General features: G+C 35.9%; 1 protein-coding gene across 1 annotated transcript in view; it reads right to left on the bottom strand.

Moving 5' to 3' along the window:
• Positions 1-377: 377 nt before the first annotated feature.
• Positions 378-15838, bottom strand: part of LOC131960257 (sodium- and chloride-dependent betaine transporter-like) — a 34406-nt gene continuing 18945 nt past the window's right edge. Inside the window, exons 9-17 of the mRNA XM_059325428.1 lie at positions 15608-15742; positions 12017-12120; positions 11805-11929; positions 9496-9608; positions 8988-9119; positions 5228-5330; positions 2350-2450; positions 1288-1434; positions 378-974 (exon numbers count right to left, since the gene is read on the bottom strand). Coding sequence (XP_059181411.1) covers positions 810-974; positions 1288-1434; positions 2350-2450; positions 5228-5330; positions 8988-9119; positions 9496-9608; positions 11805-11929; positions 12017-12120; positions 15608-15742 — 1125 coding nt within the window. The 3' untranslated portion in view covers positions 378-809. The remainder of the gene's footprint in view (positions 975-1287; positions 1435-2349; positions 2451-5227; positions 5331-8987; positions 9120-9495; positions 9609-11804; positions 11930-12016; positions 12121-15607; positions 15743-15838) is intronic.

Raw genomic sequence — 15838 nt, 5'->3', positions numbered from 1 at the left:
GTTTGATGAAATGCATCAAAATCAATGTGTAATATATCACAGACTGAAAAAAGCATGTAAGAAAATAGTTTAACTTTTGTGTTTGTATTTTTACATTTAAAAACCCCACCAGTGGCATGATGTAAACAAACTGGCATGTTAAAGGGTTAAAATCCTGAAAATACATTATATGTATGTATGTATGTATGTATATATATATATATATATATATATATATATATATATATATATATATATATAAAAACAAGTAAACAATTTCAACTACTCCACCGTAGTTAAATAACGAAATAAGAATTCTGCAATTCATATTTTAATGTTGCAGTGATTAAGATTTGTTGATATATATATATATATAAAAATATATATATATATTTATTTATTTTTTATTTTTTTTATTTTTTTATTCAAATCACAATCAATGTTGCTGGTAATGTAAAAAAAAAATGTTTTTCCAAAAATTAATACAATTTTGTGGGTTTTCCTTTTCATGAAAAGCAACAGTGGGATTATGAAAATAAAATGTCTGTAAAGTGGAAGAATACTGAAAATACACGAATATTTAGTAATGATGATACGTACTAAAGTTGGTTAATGAAAATAAGATTAATGTTATTTTGTCTTATTAAAGACTTGTGTTCCGACAAGAAGAAGAAGCATTGCATAAAAAAACCCATACCTGAATATCGTGGATTGTGTAAACACTTATAAAAGTTATTAAAAAGCTGTGTTTTTCTTTCCACAGATTTGTACGATTCAATGATGAAGCTGACCCATGCATCATCATCATCATCTGCTGCAGGTCTGTGTGATCAAACCACGCCGCGATCCTCCATCAGCACCTTCTCGTTTTCCTCCACGTGCCTGTTTGGCCTCACCCGTGCCTTGCGGATGACTCTTCCACACAGAGTGATAAGCGGCTTATTTGGTCGAGCCTGACGCAGATCACTGGATGATATTGTCATTTTTTCGGGAGTCTGATTGTTCAGAGAGAAATGCAATTAAATTAAATGCATAAGAATACTCACCACAGTGTAATTTTTTTTTCATTTTTTATTTATTTATTTATTTATTTATTTATTTATTTATTTATTTATTTATTTATTTATTTATTTATTTATTTATTTATTTATCTATTTATTATTATTATTATTATTTTTTAATTTTTTTTTTTTTTTGATCAATCAAAGCAGAATGTCATGGAACATATTCAAGAGCCTGGTAGGGCGAAAAAAAAAAGATAATTCAATTCTATTTGCCTGACCGAATGCAACTTTAGAATTCACCCACCTTACACTGTGTGAAGAAAATGAATAGCGGGATGCAAAATAGTGGAGTCATCATAATTAGCATCACCAAGGCTAGAGGACCAGTACCACCATAATATCCAGCAAACAACAAATAATGTTGTTTGTTAACTCCATACAGTATTGTGACCTACAGGACAAGAAAATTCAGTTCAGTTCAGTTCAGCTTTTATTTCGAACATGTGCGAGTAACACAACAAAGTAAACTCAAAAACAAATAAATCCAATGAGAATAATCAAAACAAAAAAAATAGCAGTAGCCAAAACAAAAGCTATAATGTGAACGCAACATGTCCGAAAAGGAGTAGGATGAAGCATAATATGCTTATTTAAACCTTCTCCACTACTCAATTAACACTTTTTTTTTTTTCGTAAACATACATATTTTAATAAGACATACACTACTGGTCAAAAGTTTTAGAACACACCATCTTTTCCAGAATTTAATTAAAAATGATGCAGTTTAATGTCTCAGTGTACTCTGAAATCAATGCAACATTTAAAATTCTTTATTGAGCATGATAGTGTTTTGAAAATAAAAAAAAGATTCAAAATCACATTTTATGTTGAACTAAAGGACTAAAAAAAGACACAAAATGACAAAAAAAGACACAAAATGACAAAAAAAAGACACAAAAAGACACTAAATGACTTACAAAGACATGAAAAGAATTCAAAAATGGACAAAATAGAGTTAAGTTGTTAACTCATTTCTTGTTCCTTGAAAAAAGGCCTACTTGCATAATTCTGAAATGTACATTAGGCTATCTTTCAGTTTTGGTTAAGCTTACCTTTTTTTATTTACCTCTGGCAGTTCACCACTTACCTTTGTACCCTTTCAAGCTGTTCATTTGACTTGAACTGATTGAATTTCAATAAAAAATGGAGAAATTGGGGTGTTCTAAAACTTTTTAGGAGAAGAGGAAGAAGCAAAGAAGATACAAGGCAGCAAAAGTGTTCGGTAGAAAATAATGATTATTAAAACATAAGAGGACTTATAGTAGATGAATGAAGTAAAAGAGTGATGCAGGTGTGAGTATCTTACCCAACAGATGAACGGCGTGAAGAACAACCAGCAATACTTCATCACGGGGAATGGTCGATACCCGATCATGTCCTCAATGTTGTCGCAGAATCGGTCCACACCTGCAATGTCATGGAACAACATGTTCTAGTTACAATGTTGCAATTTCATCTAGCTCTTTTCAAAGTCAGTCTTTCGAACTCATTTCTAGCCAACTGTCTACTGTAGGCAGATCAGTTTGTATCCATTTACGAGTGATTGCTCATTTCCTGGGGAATATCCAGGGAAATAAAACGCTTTATTTAATCTCAGTAAAGTGGTTGAATTGAGGAGAAAAGGGAAGAAACCAGCTGTAAGTCCGGAGGAGTGGAGGAGGAGGACAGTAGCTGTGTTTCTATTAAAGTAGTATCAACTGGAGGAGGCGGTGGGAAAATAAGATAATGAAAAATATCTAATTTGTTATTGGGAATGTAACCTACAGTAAGAATACTCACCACAGTGTAATTTTTTTTTTTTCATTTTTTCATTTTTTATTTATTTATTTTATTTATATTTTTATTATTTTTTTCATTTTTTTATTTTTTATTTTTTTATTTATTTATCTATCTATCTATTTATTATTATTATTATTATTATTATTATTATTATTATTATTATTATTATTATTATTTATTAATTAATTTATTTGTTTTTGTTATTTATTTTTTGTTATCTACATTTATTTAATTATTCATTTGTTTTGGTCCTTTTTAGTATTATTGATATTTTAATTATTATTTTCATTACTGCCATATGTTTGTGAATTTTTGGTTGTTGGATGTTGTTATATTAACACAAAAACCAATAAATAAATGTTTAAAAAAAAGTAGTATCAACTGATTTAGAACAAAGCTGCATGAATTTACTTTGGTCAGAAGATGGCAGTGTAATGTATTGCTGTAGACTAATCCAAAATGACCTAAAAAGACACAAAATGATCAAAAAAAAGACACAAAATGACCAGAAAAGACACAAAATGACCAAAAACAGACACAAAATGACCAAAACAGACATAAAATGACCAAAAAGACACAAAATGTCAAAAAAAAGGACACAAAATGACTAAAAAGGAAACAAAATGACCAAAAAAGACACAAACTGATGACAAAATGATCAAAAAAAGACACAAAATGACCAGAAAAGACAAAATGAACAAAAAAAGACAAAAAAAATAACAAAAAGGAATAAAACACATGAACACTTTAACACAGTGGAGACAGAGCTGACTTCCAAAATGATTTGGCGACCCCCAGAAATCATCTCGCGACTCCAATTGGGGTCCCGACCCCAAGGTTGAGAATAGCTGCTCTAGACTGTCAGAGTGGAAACATCAGTCATGTGAGATAAATGTTCGCAGTCAGAAGTCAGAATTTATTCGCAAAAAGCATTTCCCTCCATGAATTAACTTTTTTTCTAAAAAGACAAAAAACACCTCAAGCGAGCGTAAAAACTTTTAACGTGCATTTTGGAATTTTGGTGTTCCCATCAAGCTTTTCTTATGCAAATCTTCAAAATTTGTTGATGGAAATACAACTTAAGATGCAGAAAGTTGCTCAACTTAAGCTGCCAAAGAGTAGAAACGAGATAAAAACAGGAGGCGCCTGATATGAGCCTGGTCAGGTGCATGACCCGGCTGATGAGAACAACATCCACAGATTGATTTCCTCAAATGCACAATGCCAGAATCAAGCTGTTGAAGCTATTTAGAAAAGCAGACACAGCTCTTAAAATGATACAGCAATCAACCCCTGAAACTACCTACATCTGTGCGGAGGAGGAGAGTGAGTGGCCTCATTTAAATTTGGGTGAGGAAGTTTCTCCGCACGTAACAGACTCACTCTGAAGAGGCAGAAAGGCCGAACGAATGGCTAAACAACTCAGAGTGGGGATGAAGAAGAAGCTGCAGAAACGGATCGATATCTCATTCTGCATCAGTTTGCAGGAGAAGATGTGCAGCTGGACACTGATTCCAAAGAGCAAGTAGATTTTGGGAAGGAAATGTACTTTCACAGAACTCAAATATATAGTTTTACACTGTATATATACATATACATGGGCAGGATGTTTGTGAGAGTAATTCTGAGGAATACAGCTTGGTTTTAGAGACGCTCTGAAGGGATGAAAGATGTTTCCATAAATATGAGAATGAAGGAACTCTTCACCCACATGTGGTCATTTAGCCCAGTAGTTCTCAACCTTTTTGAGTCGCAACCCCCAATTTAACATGCATGTCGTCCGCGACCTCAGCTCACTGAACAGAATCTCACACACACAGTTCAGATCACACAAAAAAAATATATATTCCTACTGATAGGTAAGTAAACCTTCATTTTTTAAGTTTCATACACATGGACTGTTCAAGACATTCATTTCAATGGGTCGTTGGAAAAAAAGTTCCTTTTAAAATGTTTTTAAATTTAAATTGTTATGCATTGTACCCTGTTGAAGCTACTGAATCGTTTAAACATGTTTACTAAATAAATTATGTTAAAATTAATTTAAAAAACTTTCTTTTTCACTTGTGCACCGTTATGGTACAATATTGCCTATGGGCAACAAACCCCCAAAAAAACTTCAGAATTTTTTTTTCCAGATTATGTTTATTTAGTCTATTTTAAGACAAAAAACACTCCAAACATTTTTTTCCTAACTGGCATCATAATGCGTACCACAGAGGGTTAATTAACGTGTTAAAGTCCCGGCCCTAGAAATAACTTAAAGTTGGTAAATGTCAATGTTTATGTGTATCATCTGGATTGGGAGGAGCTGCCCAGATAAATGAATAGATGGATAACTATAAATGTGTGCTGAGAAACAGTGCAGCAGTCGTTCAGTGATGGTGAGCAGTGGCGTGACTTACCATACACCCAGGCAATGACAACAACCTCAAAACCGGCAATAAAGAGGATAGTGACTTCACAAGGACCGTAGTTGTCAATCAGCGTGAAGAGGTATATCCCTCCCTGAACACATGAAGAAAAAGATAAAAAAGACACTCTTGGTTATGTTTTTTTTCCCGACTGTTCCTTCCCCTAGAGTTATTTCCTGATTGTATATTAATATTCAACATGTAATCAAACAGTAAATGTTGTTACAGTGACAAAGTGTGTATCAGATGTAGGGTTGCAAATTCTGGGAATTTCCAAGGTTTGAAACTTTCCATGGGTATTGTTAGGGATTAATAAAAATGAGCAATTATCTGTATTATGACCATTAGTAAATGCTGCTTGAAAATGTATTTAGCAAAGCATAAAACACAGATTGAATATAACAACACACAGTTAACACTTTTTGCACATTCTCGAGGGAAAGCAAATGTAAGACAAAGACTCATTCATGGAACAGAAACACATTTGCAGAGATATTTTCAAGGTTATGGGCTCGGAGGGAGTAAAACACAGAGGAACACTCGGTATGGATAGAAAGGGCCAAATTAGAAGAAATGTGTGTAGAATGTATTCCTTCAACAAACGCCGACCGGAAGCTGTAACACCAAGAGGCTCAGGACTTAATCCAATCAGCTCGTCATACATTCACATTATAAAACTCTGTGTAAAAGTAAGATAGGCATCCTTTCTCTGACGGTGGTTGCAGCTAACTGTCTTAAAGACTGCGATTTCTGATCAGATTAAGGTCCATGTACATGCTAACTCTTTCATTACTGGCTAAACAAATAGTTAAAAGGATATTACTCTCCTGTTATCTGTTCTGCAAAAAAACTCTAAAGCCTGATTTCCACCGGGCGCGTTACTGCAGCGTCACGTCAGCGTCGCGTATGACGTTGCAAATAGGTAACACTCTAATCAATGAGAGCATTTCCACCGGGCGCGTAGCGTAACGTTACAGCAGCGTCGCGTCAGCGTCTCTACGCGAGCATTAGGTAGGACTTCGATTTCTCAGCGAGACGCTGCCAAATCGCGTGAATCTCAACAGAGCAGATCGCACCAGACAGGAAGTCCGACTCAGAATCAGCGTAAAACACTTCCGCCCCTTTCAAAATAAAACACAATACGCAGTTCATGCAGCCTAAAACTACTTCACATCAACATTATGTTATGACCGGGGCACCGGATCAGCAATCAATCAATCAAAGGGTCTCAGAGGATCGGCGACACGGACGACAAGAGACTGATTGTTGAAGTGGAACATCATACAATCATTTATGACATAACATATTGTTTTTATAAGGATAGATGGTCAGATCAACATATCTTTTACCTCAGAGAAGCAGAGTAAGTTGGTTTTTGTTGTTGTTGTTTACTTTATACACACAGTTTATCCATAGACTGTATAAATAGAGTTTAGAGTTTATCACAGGATCTTGCGGTCTCCCGTATGGTCAGGATTATCGCGTGATCTCGTTATCTCGCGTGTATACGGCCGGCTCGCTAAGCTGACGTGCTGCTGCTGTAACGCGTCCGGTGGAAATCCCCAGTAACAGTATTACAGGGGAATAAAGTGGGAATTTACAAAATTGAAGGTTGGCCCTTAACAGGGAACTTAAGTATAGTTGGGTTAAATATATTTTTGCATAATCTTGACTAAAAGAACCATATTTCATGCTATGCTAATGCCTCTGCTGCTGAGGCCACGCCCCCTATAGAGGCCACACCCCCTACATGCACAGTGAATTCCTCCATCACATGTTCAATTCAACACATTTACATGTTGAATGGGACTTTCTTGGAGGGAGAGGGGAGACTTTTTTGGGAGGATGTTTGGAAGGGTGGGGTTACTTTTTAAATGATATTATTTTGCATGGATGTCTGCTGATGACAAAACAAAATGTTTATATTAATGTTTGGTATGCTGCAGTTTTCAGTTACGTATTTAACAAAATGTACATAGTTACTTTCCTGTCATGTTGATGTTTTACATGTTCACCATCTTTGTTACAGTATTAAAATCTTTTCATTTCTCACCACAAAGTTATTACAATTCTTCCTGAGATAACATAAATGTCCAAAACAATATTCTATACTACAAAACAATAGTCTACGATATATATTTAGGGCCCTCAGGCCGTCGTCTTAGGGCCCCTAGGTGGAGGACTAAAAGACTCCAGGTCTCATTTATACCAACTGACATTTATTTAACTAATAGAAAGTAGCTTCTTGCACATCTGCACATTGCACTTTTTTTTACCTATACTAGGTAGTAACTCTCCATTTAGGGGTATTAGCTCTGCAACATCAGTGATTTTATATATGCGTATGCCGTTTCTTTGACTGTGTTTTATTAGATATTTATTGGGTCTTATTATGTTAACGTTGTGTACCTTGTCTTGTGTGTCCTGCTGCAAAACAAATCTCCCTTCAAGGGACTAATAAAGTGATTTTGATTCTGATTCTGATATTTAACCCAGCTAATGTAATGCACTGCATCTTCATTCTTATTTTTTTTTTTATTTAACCTTTATTTAACCAGGGAATATCCCATTGAGATTAAGAACCTCTTTTTCAAGGGAGCCCTGGCCAAGAGGCAGCAAACACAGAATAAAGTTACATATTTACATAACATACAGACCTTAAACACATCATGAGAAACTAGTGCATGTTATGGAATTGGCCTCAATAACTCTTAGTTTGGATTTAAAAGTGCTCAAAGAAACAAATTCAGTTAATTTCCATTCTTTCTGGCGCATATTCCAGCATAAGGTGCAGAGTAAACAAATGCCCTTTTACCCAACTCTGTACGAGCAGAAGGGACAGAAAGCAACAATTGATCTTGTGAACGAAGAGAATAAGATCCTGCATTTCTCACAGTAATTAAGCTGCAAATGTACGAAGGCAGCAGTCCCAATATTGCCTTATAAATTAAAGTATACATATGATTAGCCCTTCGAGTGGCCAGAGCAGGACATCCTACCCGAGAGTATAATTCACAATGGTGAGTGGACATCTTACAGTTAGTAATTAAATATAATATACACTACCGGTCAAAAGTTTTAGAACACCCCAATTTTTCCAGTTTTTTATTGAAATTCAAGCAGTTCAAGTCCAATGAACAGCTTGAAAGGGTACAAAGGTAAGTGGTGAACTGCCAGAGGTAAATAAAAAAAGGTAAGCTTAACCAAAACTGAAAAATAATGTACATTTCAGAATTATACAAGTAGGCCTTTTTCAGGGAACAAGAAATGGGTTAACAACTTAACTCTATAGAGTCATGGGCTATTTTGTCCATTTTTTTATTATTTTCATGTCTTTGAAAGTCATTTTGTGTCTTTTTTTTGTCATTTTGTTTCTTTTTTTAGTCATTTTGTGTCTTTTTTTGGTCATTTTGTGTCTTTTTTTTAATCCTTAAGTCCAACATAAAATGTGATTTTGAATCTTTTTTTTACTTTCAAAACACTATCATGCTCAATGAAGAATTTTAAATGTTGCAAATGTGCATTAATTTCAGAGTGCGCTGAGACATTAAACTGCATCATTTTCAATTAAATTCTGGAAAAGTTGGTGTGTTCTAAAACTTTTGACCAGTAGTGTATATATAAATATGTTCATATTGCCACCTGACACTCAAGTAGATCTTCACCACTGTAACAGCCAAATTACTTGTATGATTATTACAATTATCTTCCATATTTCCATCACACATCCCGTACTCTCTGTTCTGGTTACCTCAGTGATGAGCGGCAGCCCGAGTAGAAAGCAGACTGTAGCGATGACCGCGACCAGCACCTCTCTGCGCTTCCTCAGCAGACGTGGGAACAGGTCAGTGATGACGGTGGCCAGGCTCTCCACAGCCACAAACTGCCAGGACAGACACAGGAGAGCTGATTTATGAATGAGGGATGATGCTGTAACTCGGGGTGTGTCATATCATTCACGATAATTCAGGTTACTTAAGTTAAAGTACAAAATCTGAAATACGACTAAAATAAATTAATAAAACATAATTAATTAATTTGAAAACAGCACATTAATCAAGATAATAATTAATTGCAGCATAACAATGCTTACAAAATAAATACAGTGACCCAAAATCATATTTCCAAAAATTTTTTCAGTATTTTGTCATAACGTCAAGAATATTGTTAATGCAAAAAATACCCTGAAATATCGCGATATTCTTTTTGGGCCATATCACCCACCACTAGCTTTACATACGATCTATTACATACAATACCTGAGAGTGCAGGCCCATGAAGAGGATCATGAGGAAGAAGAGCACGGACCAGAAGGACGGGGCAGGCAGCATCGCCAGAACCTTTGGAAAAGCTTGAAAGGCCAGATTGGGACCTGCAGAAACACATCAAAGTGTGCTCATCAAGACGAGATTTAAAGTCCTTACACATTCAGTCTCAATCTGTCTGGCTTGTGAAGAGAAACTTTAGTTTTTATCCTTTCAATCATCTTGTGACCCCTCAAATTTCTCTTCTGACCCTTTCAGGGGTCCCAGTCCCAAGGTTGGGAACCACTGTTTTAACCCATTTAAGCCGGGAGCGCTGCATTAAGCATTAGCGCATTTCTACCATTAAAACCGGGAGCGCTGTTGCGATATTCTGCCATTAAGGCCGGGAAAGCGGATACGTCGTTTTGTAGTATTTGTAGTTTTTTCCACCTATTTTCGGTCTCTTGGCCAATGAAATGCATCAGAATACACGTGTTGCAATGCAACATTTGACTTTTCCAGAACTTTGAAATCATGGCGGAAGACGACAATAGCGGAGGCATATCTATATATATATATATATATATATATATATATATATATATATATATATATATATATATATATATATACATACATATATATATATATATATATATATATATATATATACACATATATATATATATATATACATATACATATACATACATATATATATATATATACGTACATATATATATATATATATATACATATACATATATATATACATATATACATATATATACATATATATACATATACATATATATATATATATATATATATATATATACACATATATACATATATATATATATATATATGAGTGGAGGAGCTCAGAAGTAAGTGACGGAAGAGATCTGATGAAAACAGCGCCGATGATTTTATTTCTGATCTGGACTTTGAACCCTCGGGACCAATCGACCGGCATTTATGGATGAGGAATATGTTTTTAGACAACATATTTTCACCGAAAAACAGACAGATTTCTGGCCATCTGGAGAAAATAATAATATTAATAATAATATATTATTAATAATAATAATAAAAATAATAATAATTGATTGTGATGATGATATAAGAAATCATGACTGTTTATGTCTTATATTAATTTATGCGTCGTTGAGTACCCTGAAAAGTGCAATATATAAAATGTATTATTATAATTTATTATTATTATTATGATAATTATTATTATTATTAAACACAACTATTAATAACATAGAGTGAGATAACTTTTGTGCTTTCCAAAACAGAGTTAAAAAGAAAAAAAACAATGTAAAGCAGGAGACTAGAACAAACAAAAATAGTCAAAAAAACTATTATTTTTTATCCAGTAAAAAAAAAGTGGAATAAGGTAGGACCTCTATCATTTAATGACTAGAAAGCCACTGGCCAGAAAAAAACATTAAAGCAACTATCTTGTTGTAAACTGTATGTGAACATAAGATGCCATCTTGTGGACATTATTGGTTGCTGTTAAAGCCACAATGCATTAAAAACTAGAAGAAATACTTTATTGATTCCTGAGGGGAAATAAAAAAAAAAATATTTTTTACATTTTTTAACCTGCAATGATTGGACAATTAATCGATTGGTAGAGAATAAATGTGCAAACTGTTTTGCTGATTGAATAATTTAATTAATTTTTATGCATAAATAAAAATATTTGCTGAATCTAGCTTTGGAATGATGAGGATTTGATGCTTTGTCATACATGAATATATATTTCAAAATGTGCAAAAAAAAGATAATTAAAATTAAAGAAAATAAAAAAACAAAACAAATAAGAACCAATATATATATAAATATAAATATATATATATATATATATATATATATACACACACACATATTTTTTTTTATTTATAGACTCGAAAATATTTTTTAGAAAATCATATTTTCTATATTTTTCAGTATTTTGTCATAGAGTAAAGAATATCGTTATTTAAAAAAATACCCTGAAATACAACCAAAATTAAAATTTATATTTAAAGAATTAATTTGAAAATAGCACAGCGATCACTTTATTCATGTAGCACAATTTTAGCAAGCACAAGGTTTCCAAAGTGCTGCACAAACAATAAATAGATAACACAATACAAAGAGATGTAGTAAACAATAGAACAGTAAGATGCAATAAGATAAAATAAATTAAAAATGGGATAAAAATAAATAAAATAAAATGTACTGCCTGCACAAAATAAAATACAGTGACTGTTTAAGATATTTGAACACAGACACTTCAAGGCAGTCAAAAGAAAGAAGTAGAAACTCACCAGTAGACATAACGTCCCCTATCGATACGTCCAGGTTGAAAGCCAAGAATCCCATCATTGAGAACACAACAAACCCAGCGAAGAGACCGACAGCAGTGTTCAGGCCACAAAGTAACAAGCAGTCCCTACAACACACCAAGAACAGAAGCCCACACTGTCAAAGAGCACATGACCTGCAAATGTGATGATATGCTGAGTGTGAGGACGCTGACCTGTAGCAGTTGTTGTTGTATTTGTTGTAGCTCCCCAGACTGGTGAGTACTCCACTACACATGGAGTAAGAGAAGAAGATGTGAAACGCTGCATCAAACCAGACCTAGAGTGGGTGAGAGATAGCCTGGGTTTACCCAGACTGCCTTGCGTGCTCGATTTCATTTCGAGCAACACAGTCTGGAAACTAACGCCGTTTCTTCGCCCTGTTTTAGGGATCCAATCACAGAACGGGGAGGGACGGCAAGACGATGACGCGTACTACTCGGCAGACGGAAGCTTGTAGTTTTGTAGTTTTCTTACGGATTCAACATGGCTGCAGCAGACGCGAAGCTCTCTTTCGATCTAGCTGACGGCGTTTTAAATAGTTTAGAGCGAAAGTTGATTTTAAAAGAAGAACAATTGACTTTACACTCTTGTTTCGCCGCGAAAAGGATGTTTTAGCCTTGCTTCCGACAGGATTTGGCCAAAGCCTAATCTACCAACTATCCCCGCTGCTAGCGCCGCTACTAGCCTCGCTACCGCTCGCTGCTGTTACCACGGTGATCTCGCTACGAGCCGGGGGACAGCGGAGCCGCCCAGAGACCTGCAGCAGCTCGTCTATTATTATTATTATTGGAGAAGCAAAGCTGTCATCTTTCCAGTAATATAGCGGGGAATTGCGGGACCACACTGTGAAAGGGGCTTATGTTTACTTTCCCTTGTGACTATACTCGTTACTTTGCTGGCTTTCACAAATGGCGTGTGTTGTTGGGGCGTCGAGTACTACGTCACATTCTGCTTAGCGTTCTATCCAACCAGCAACCAGCCGACCAGGGCGTTTCGGCCACTGACACCCTCCTTGTAGCGGTTTGAGAGTGCCAGGGGCCAGTCAGAGCTAATCTGACAATTTTCTTTTGAATTTTTGATTCGTCAAACTTACACAGGACCCATGCCTACCCATGCATGGACCCTACTAACAACCAGAAATTAAGCAACCTTTTCCAAAGGCAACCCATTAAACACAAAACACACACACACACAAGAATTTGCAATTCAACACAGTGTATTATACAATTCAACCAAAAATAGTCCTCTTCAGGTACCAAATAAATAAACAAAATAGTCAGTTTTTTTAAATAAAAGTTGGTCAACCAAAACCCAAACTAAGTGCCACCTCCGGCTGAACAGAGGGCGTGCTTGAGTCCGGGGCGTTCTCAGAAGCATGACAGCATCGACACAGCCTCATTTTGGGTATTCGACTGTAGTCGCAACACGGCTAATGTAGGGGTGGGCGATATGGCCCTAAAAGAATATCACGATATTGCAGACTATTTTTGCGATAACTATATTCTTTACGATATTAGGAAATACTTAAAAAGATAGAAAATATGATTTTTTTGTAGTCTGTATAAATAATTAAAAATCTAAAATGTAGTTTGAAGTGTAAATCTCAACAGTTGCCAAATAAATAAAAATTTACTCTTGACTCTTGAGTATGAGCAAATAATAAAAATAACCATTTAGGGGTTCCGGGGGCATATTTTAATGAAATTTTGTAAAGGAGAATAAAGGTTATTGTATGTTTTATTTAAGGCATCTTATTTTGACAGTCTTCTTGTAAATTCTGTGGTGGATTCTCTTAACACACTGCGCTCTTATTTTGAAAGCTGCATGTGTTTAACGACAGGGAGTAAGTAGCTTTTTGTGATTAAAACAACTTTAACCACTACATCAAGAAGTAGGAACGTTGCCAATATCATGATATGCATTTTTTTAAACCATAAAAAAAATATACCGATATTATCGTGAACGATACGATATGGCACACCCCTAGGCTAATGACGATGTTAATCTATGGAGCTGTCTCAGAGGCATCTCATGTAGTAATGTAGGTGGATCTTGTAGTAAGGTTGGCGTGTCGGTAACCTACGAGACATGTTCTTGTCCTTTTTATCAGGCATGTCTGATCCAGCATCCGCAAACTTCCGATTGGTCAATTATGAAACAATATCTGTGGTTTGTGTGTCGACATGTTGATTATTTACGCACCACATATGCATTCAGGTTTGTGTGTGGGTGGGTTTGTTGACCTGAATGTCTGTCTGCTGGGCGCATTCTGACAGCATCTGGTTAACATTAGCAGCACAATAGAGCTGTGAGTCTCGCCTAGTAAAAGATCGAGCTGGCAAGGCTCCAAAGCAATATACACCCCCCTACTCTGGCCCCATTTATTCCCAGCCTCGGGTCAGAAATGGACGCCTCGGTCTGGGGCGAAGGATCTTCTCATCCAATCCGACACCAGACAAAGAGGAAGCTGTTGTGTCTTTAGAAGTATGCGCTGAATGCAGATTCACACGCACACATGGACCAAAAGAGACACATTCATACATTAAACAGATCCCAAATGCGGTCCACAACTCGATTACTGTTTCCTCTGTGGTTCAGGCAAAAACACTTGCATGGAATAGCAAGACTCATTAGGAACAGATCTGGTTTTAAGAGCATCTGGCATTGCGCAACGGTACTTTCTAACACGTAACTGCTTTCACCTGCTTTCAACATAGCCAAATAACACGCTTGTTGTTCCCACGATGGTTCAGAGCTGCACAATCCACATTCTCACAAGCGCAGTAATGTAATTGTCAACTAGAAAACGAAAGATGAACAGACACTTCAATTGAGTTGCATGATTGCATGATTGCATGATGCAACATTGTCCAATTAAACACACAGAAAGTGGAACAAAACTGCCAATCCATCACTCACAGGAATGCCAAAGCAAACATGGACACCCACTTGCCCACAGAGGAGAAAGGAAGAGACACTCCTTAAAGAAAAGGGGTTGCATGAGGGTTAACCCACTGCTGATTACATTTGACCCCTGAATTCCAGCTGGGAACTGTCAAAGGGAAGACAGAAAGAGGGAAGCAAGAGGGAGAGGAAGGGAGAGGTATGCCTATCTTCTTTGCGGTTGAAAGAGTCCTTTTCCTAAGTCCAGAAACAGAGGTGGTCATTGTGCCAGAGCATGCACCCAGAGCTCACCCTTTTCCACTTTCCTGCTTCGAAATTACATCATAATGCTGAATGAATGACAGATCTTCTGCAGGAATGTCAGACAGTGTGCTTATTTTTGTGCAAATAAAAGTAATGGTGGCAAATACTTACTTCAGTTTCAGCTTAAAGCATTGACTTTTTATAAAAAATATACTCTCAAAAAGTGTTTCCCCATGGAGAGAGACTGTTTGATGGGGGGGAAGCTTTCTTTGACAAACTTCTTACTGGAAGAAAAAGGATCTTTCCTTGTTGTTTGTTTTTCTTGTTAAGACTCTTGGTCTGGGGACCGGAAACAAGAGTCAAGGCAAAGAGAAAAGGAGGGGGCAGATAATAACAGGACACTGTATTCATTCTGTTGGAACACAGAGAAACTTAACACAGAGTTTTGAGAAAAAAGGAGACGGATGATGCTCTGGCTGGTTTTGAAGCCAACCCTTTCGTAAATTACTTTCTGCACATTTACTTGGGCAAATACAGAATTTCTGTACTTTGCATCATGTTCGCAATGTTGTATTTAAGAAGCAAACCCTGTAAAGATAATGGCTGTGAGTTCTTACATCTGGTTGAGCAATCCTACTGAAATCAGGCATGAGGTAATATCTGATTCCCTGCCAGGCTCCAGGAAGCGTCACTCCACGGAAGAAGAGGATGATCATCAACAGGTAGGGGAATGTAGCGGTGAAGTACACTACCTATAAACAGAAAGAGAGGTTATGACTCTATATCAGGGGTCTCAAACTTAAATGACCTGGGGGCCGTTGGAGGCAGTATCAAAATCACCAAAAAAA

The sequence above is a fragment of the Centropristis striata genome, chromosome 22 (genome assembly GCF_030273125.1).
Source record: "Centropristis striata isolate RG_2023a ecotype Rhode Island chromosome 22, C.striata_1.0, whole genome shotgun sequence".
Lineage (NCBI taxonomy): Eukaryota > Metazoa > Chordata > Actinopteri > Perciformes > Serranidae > Centropristis > Centropristis striata.
Note: the sequence above shows the minus strand (reverse complement) of the source record. Positions and strands in the feature narration are given on the sequence as shown.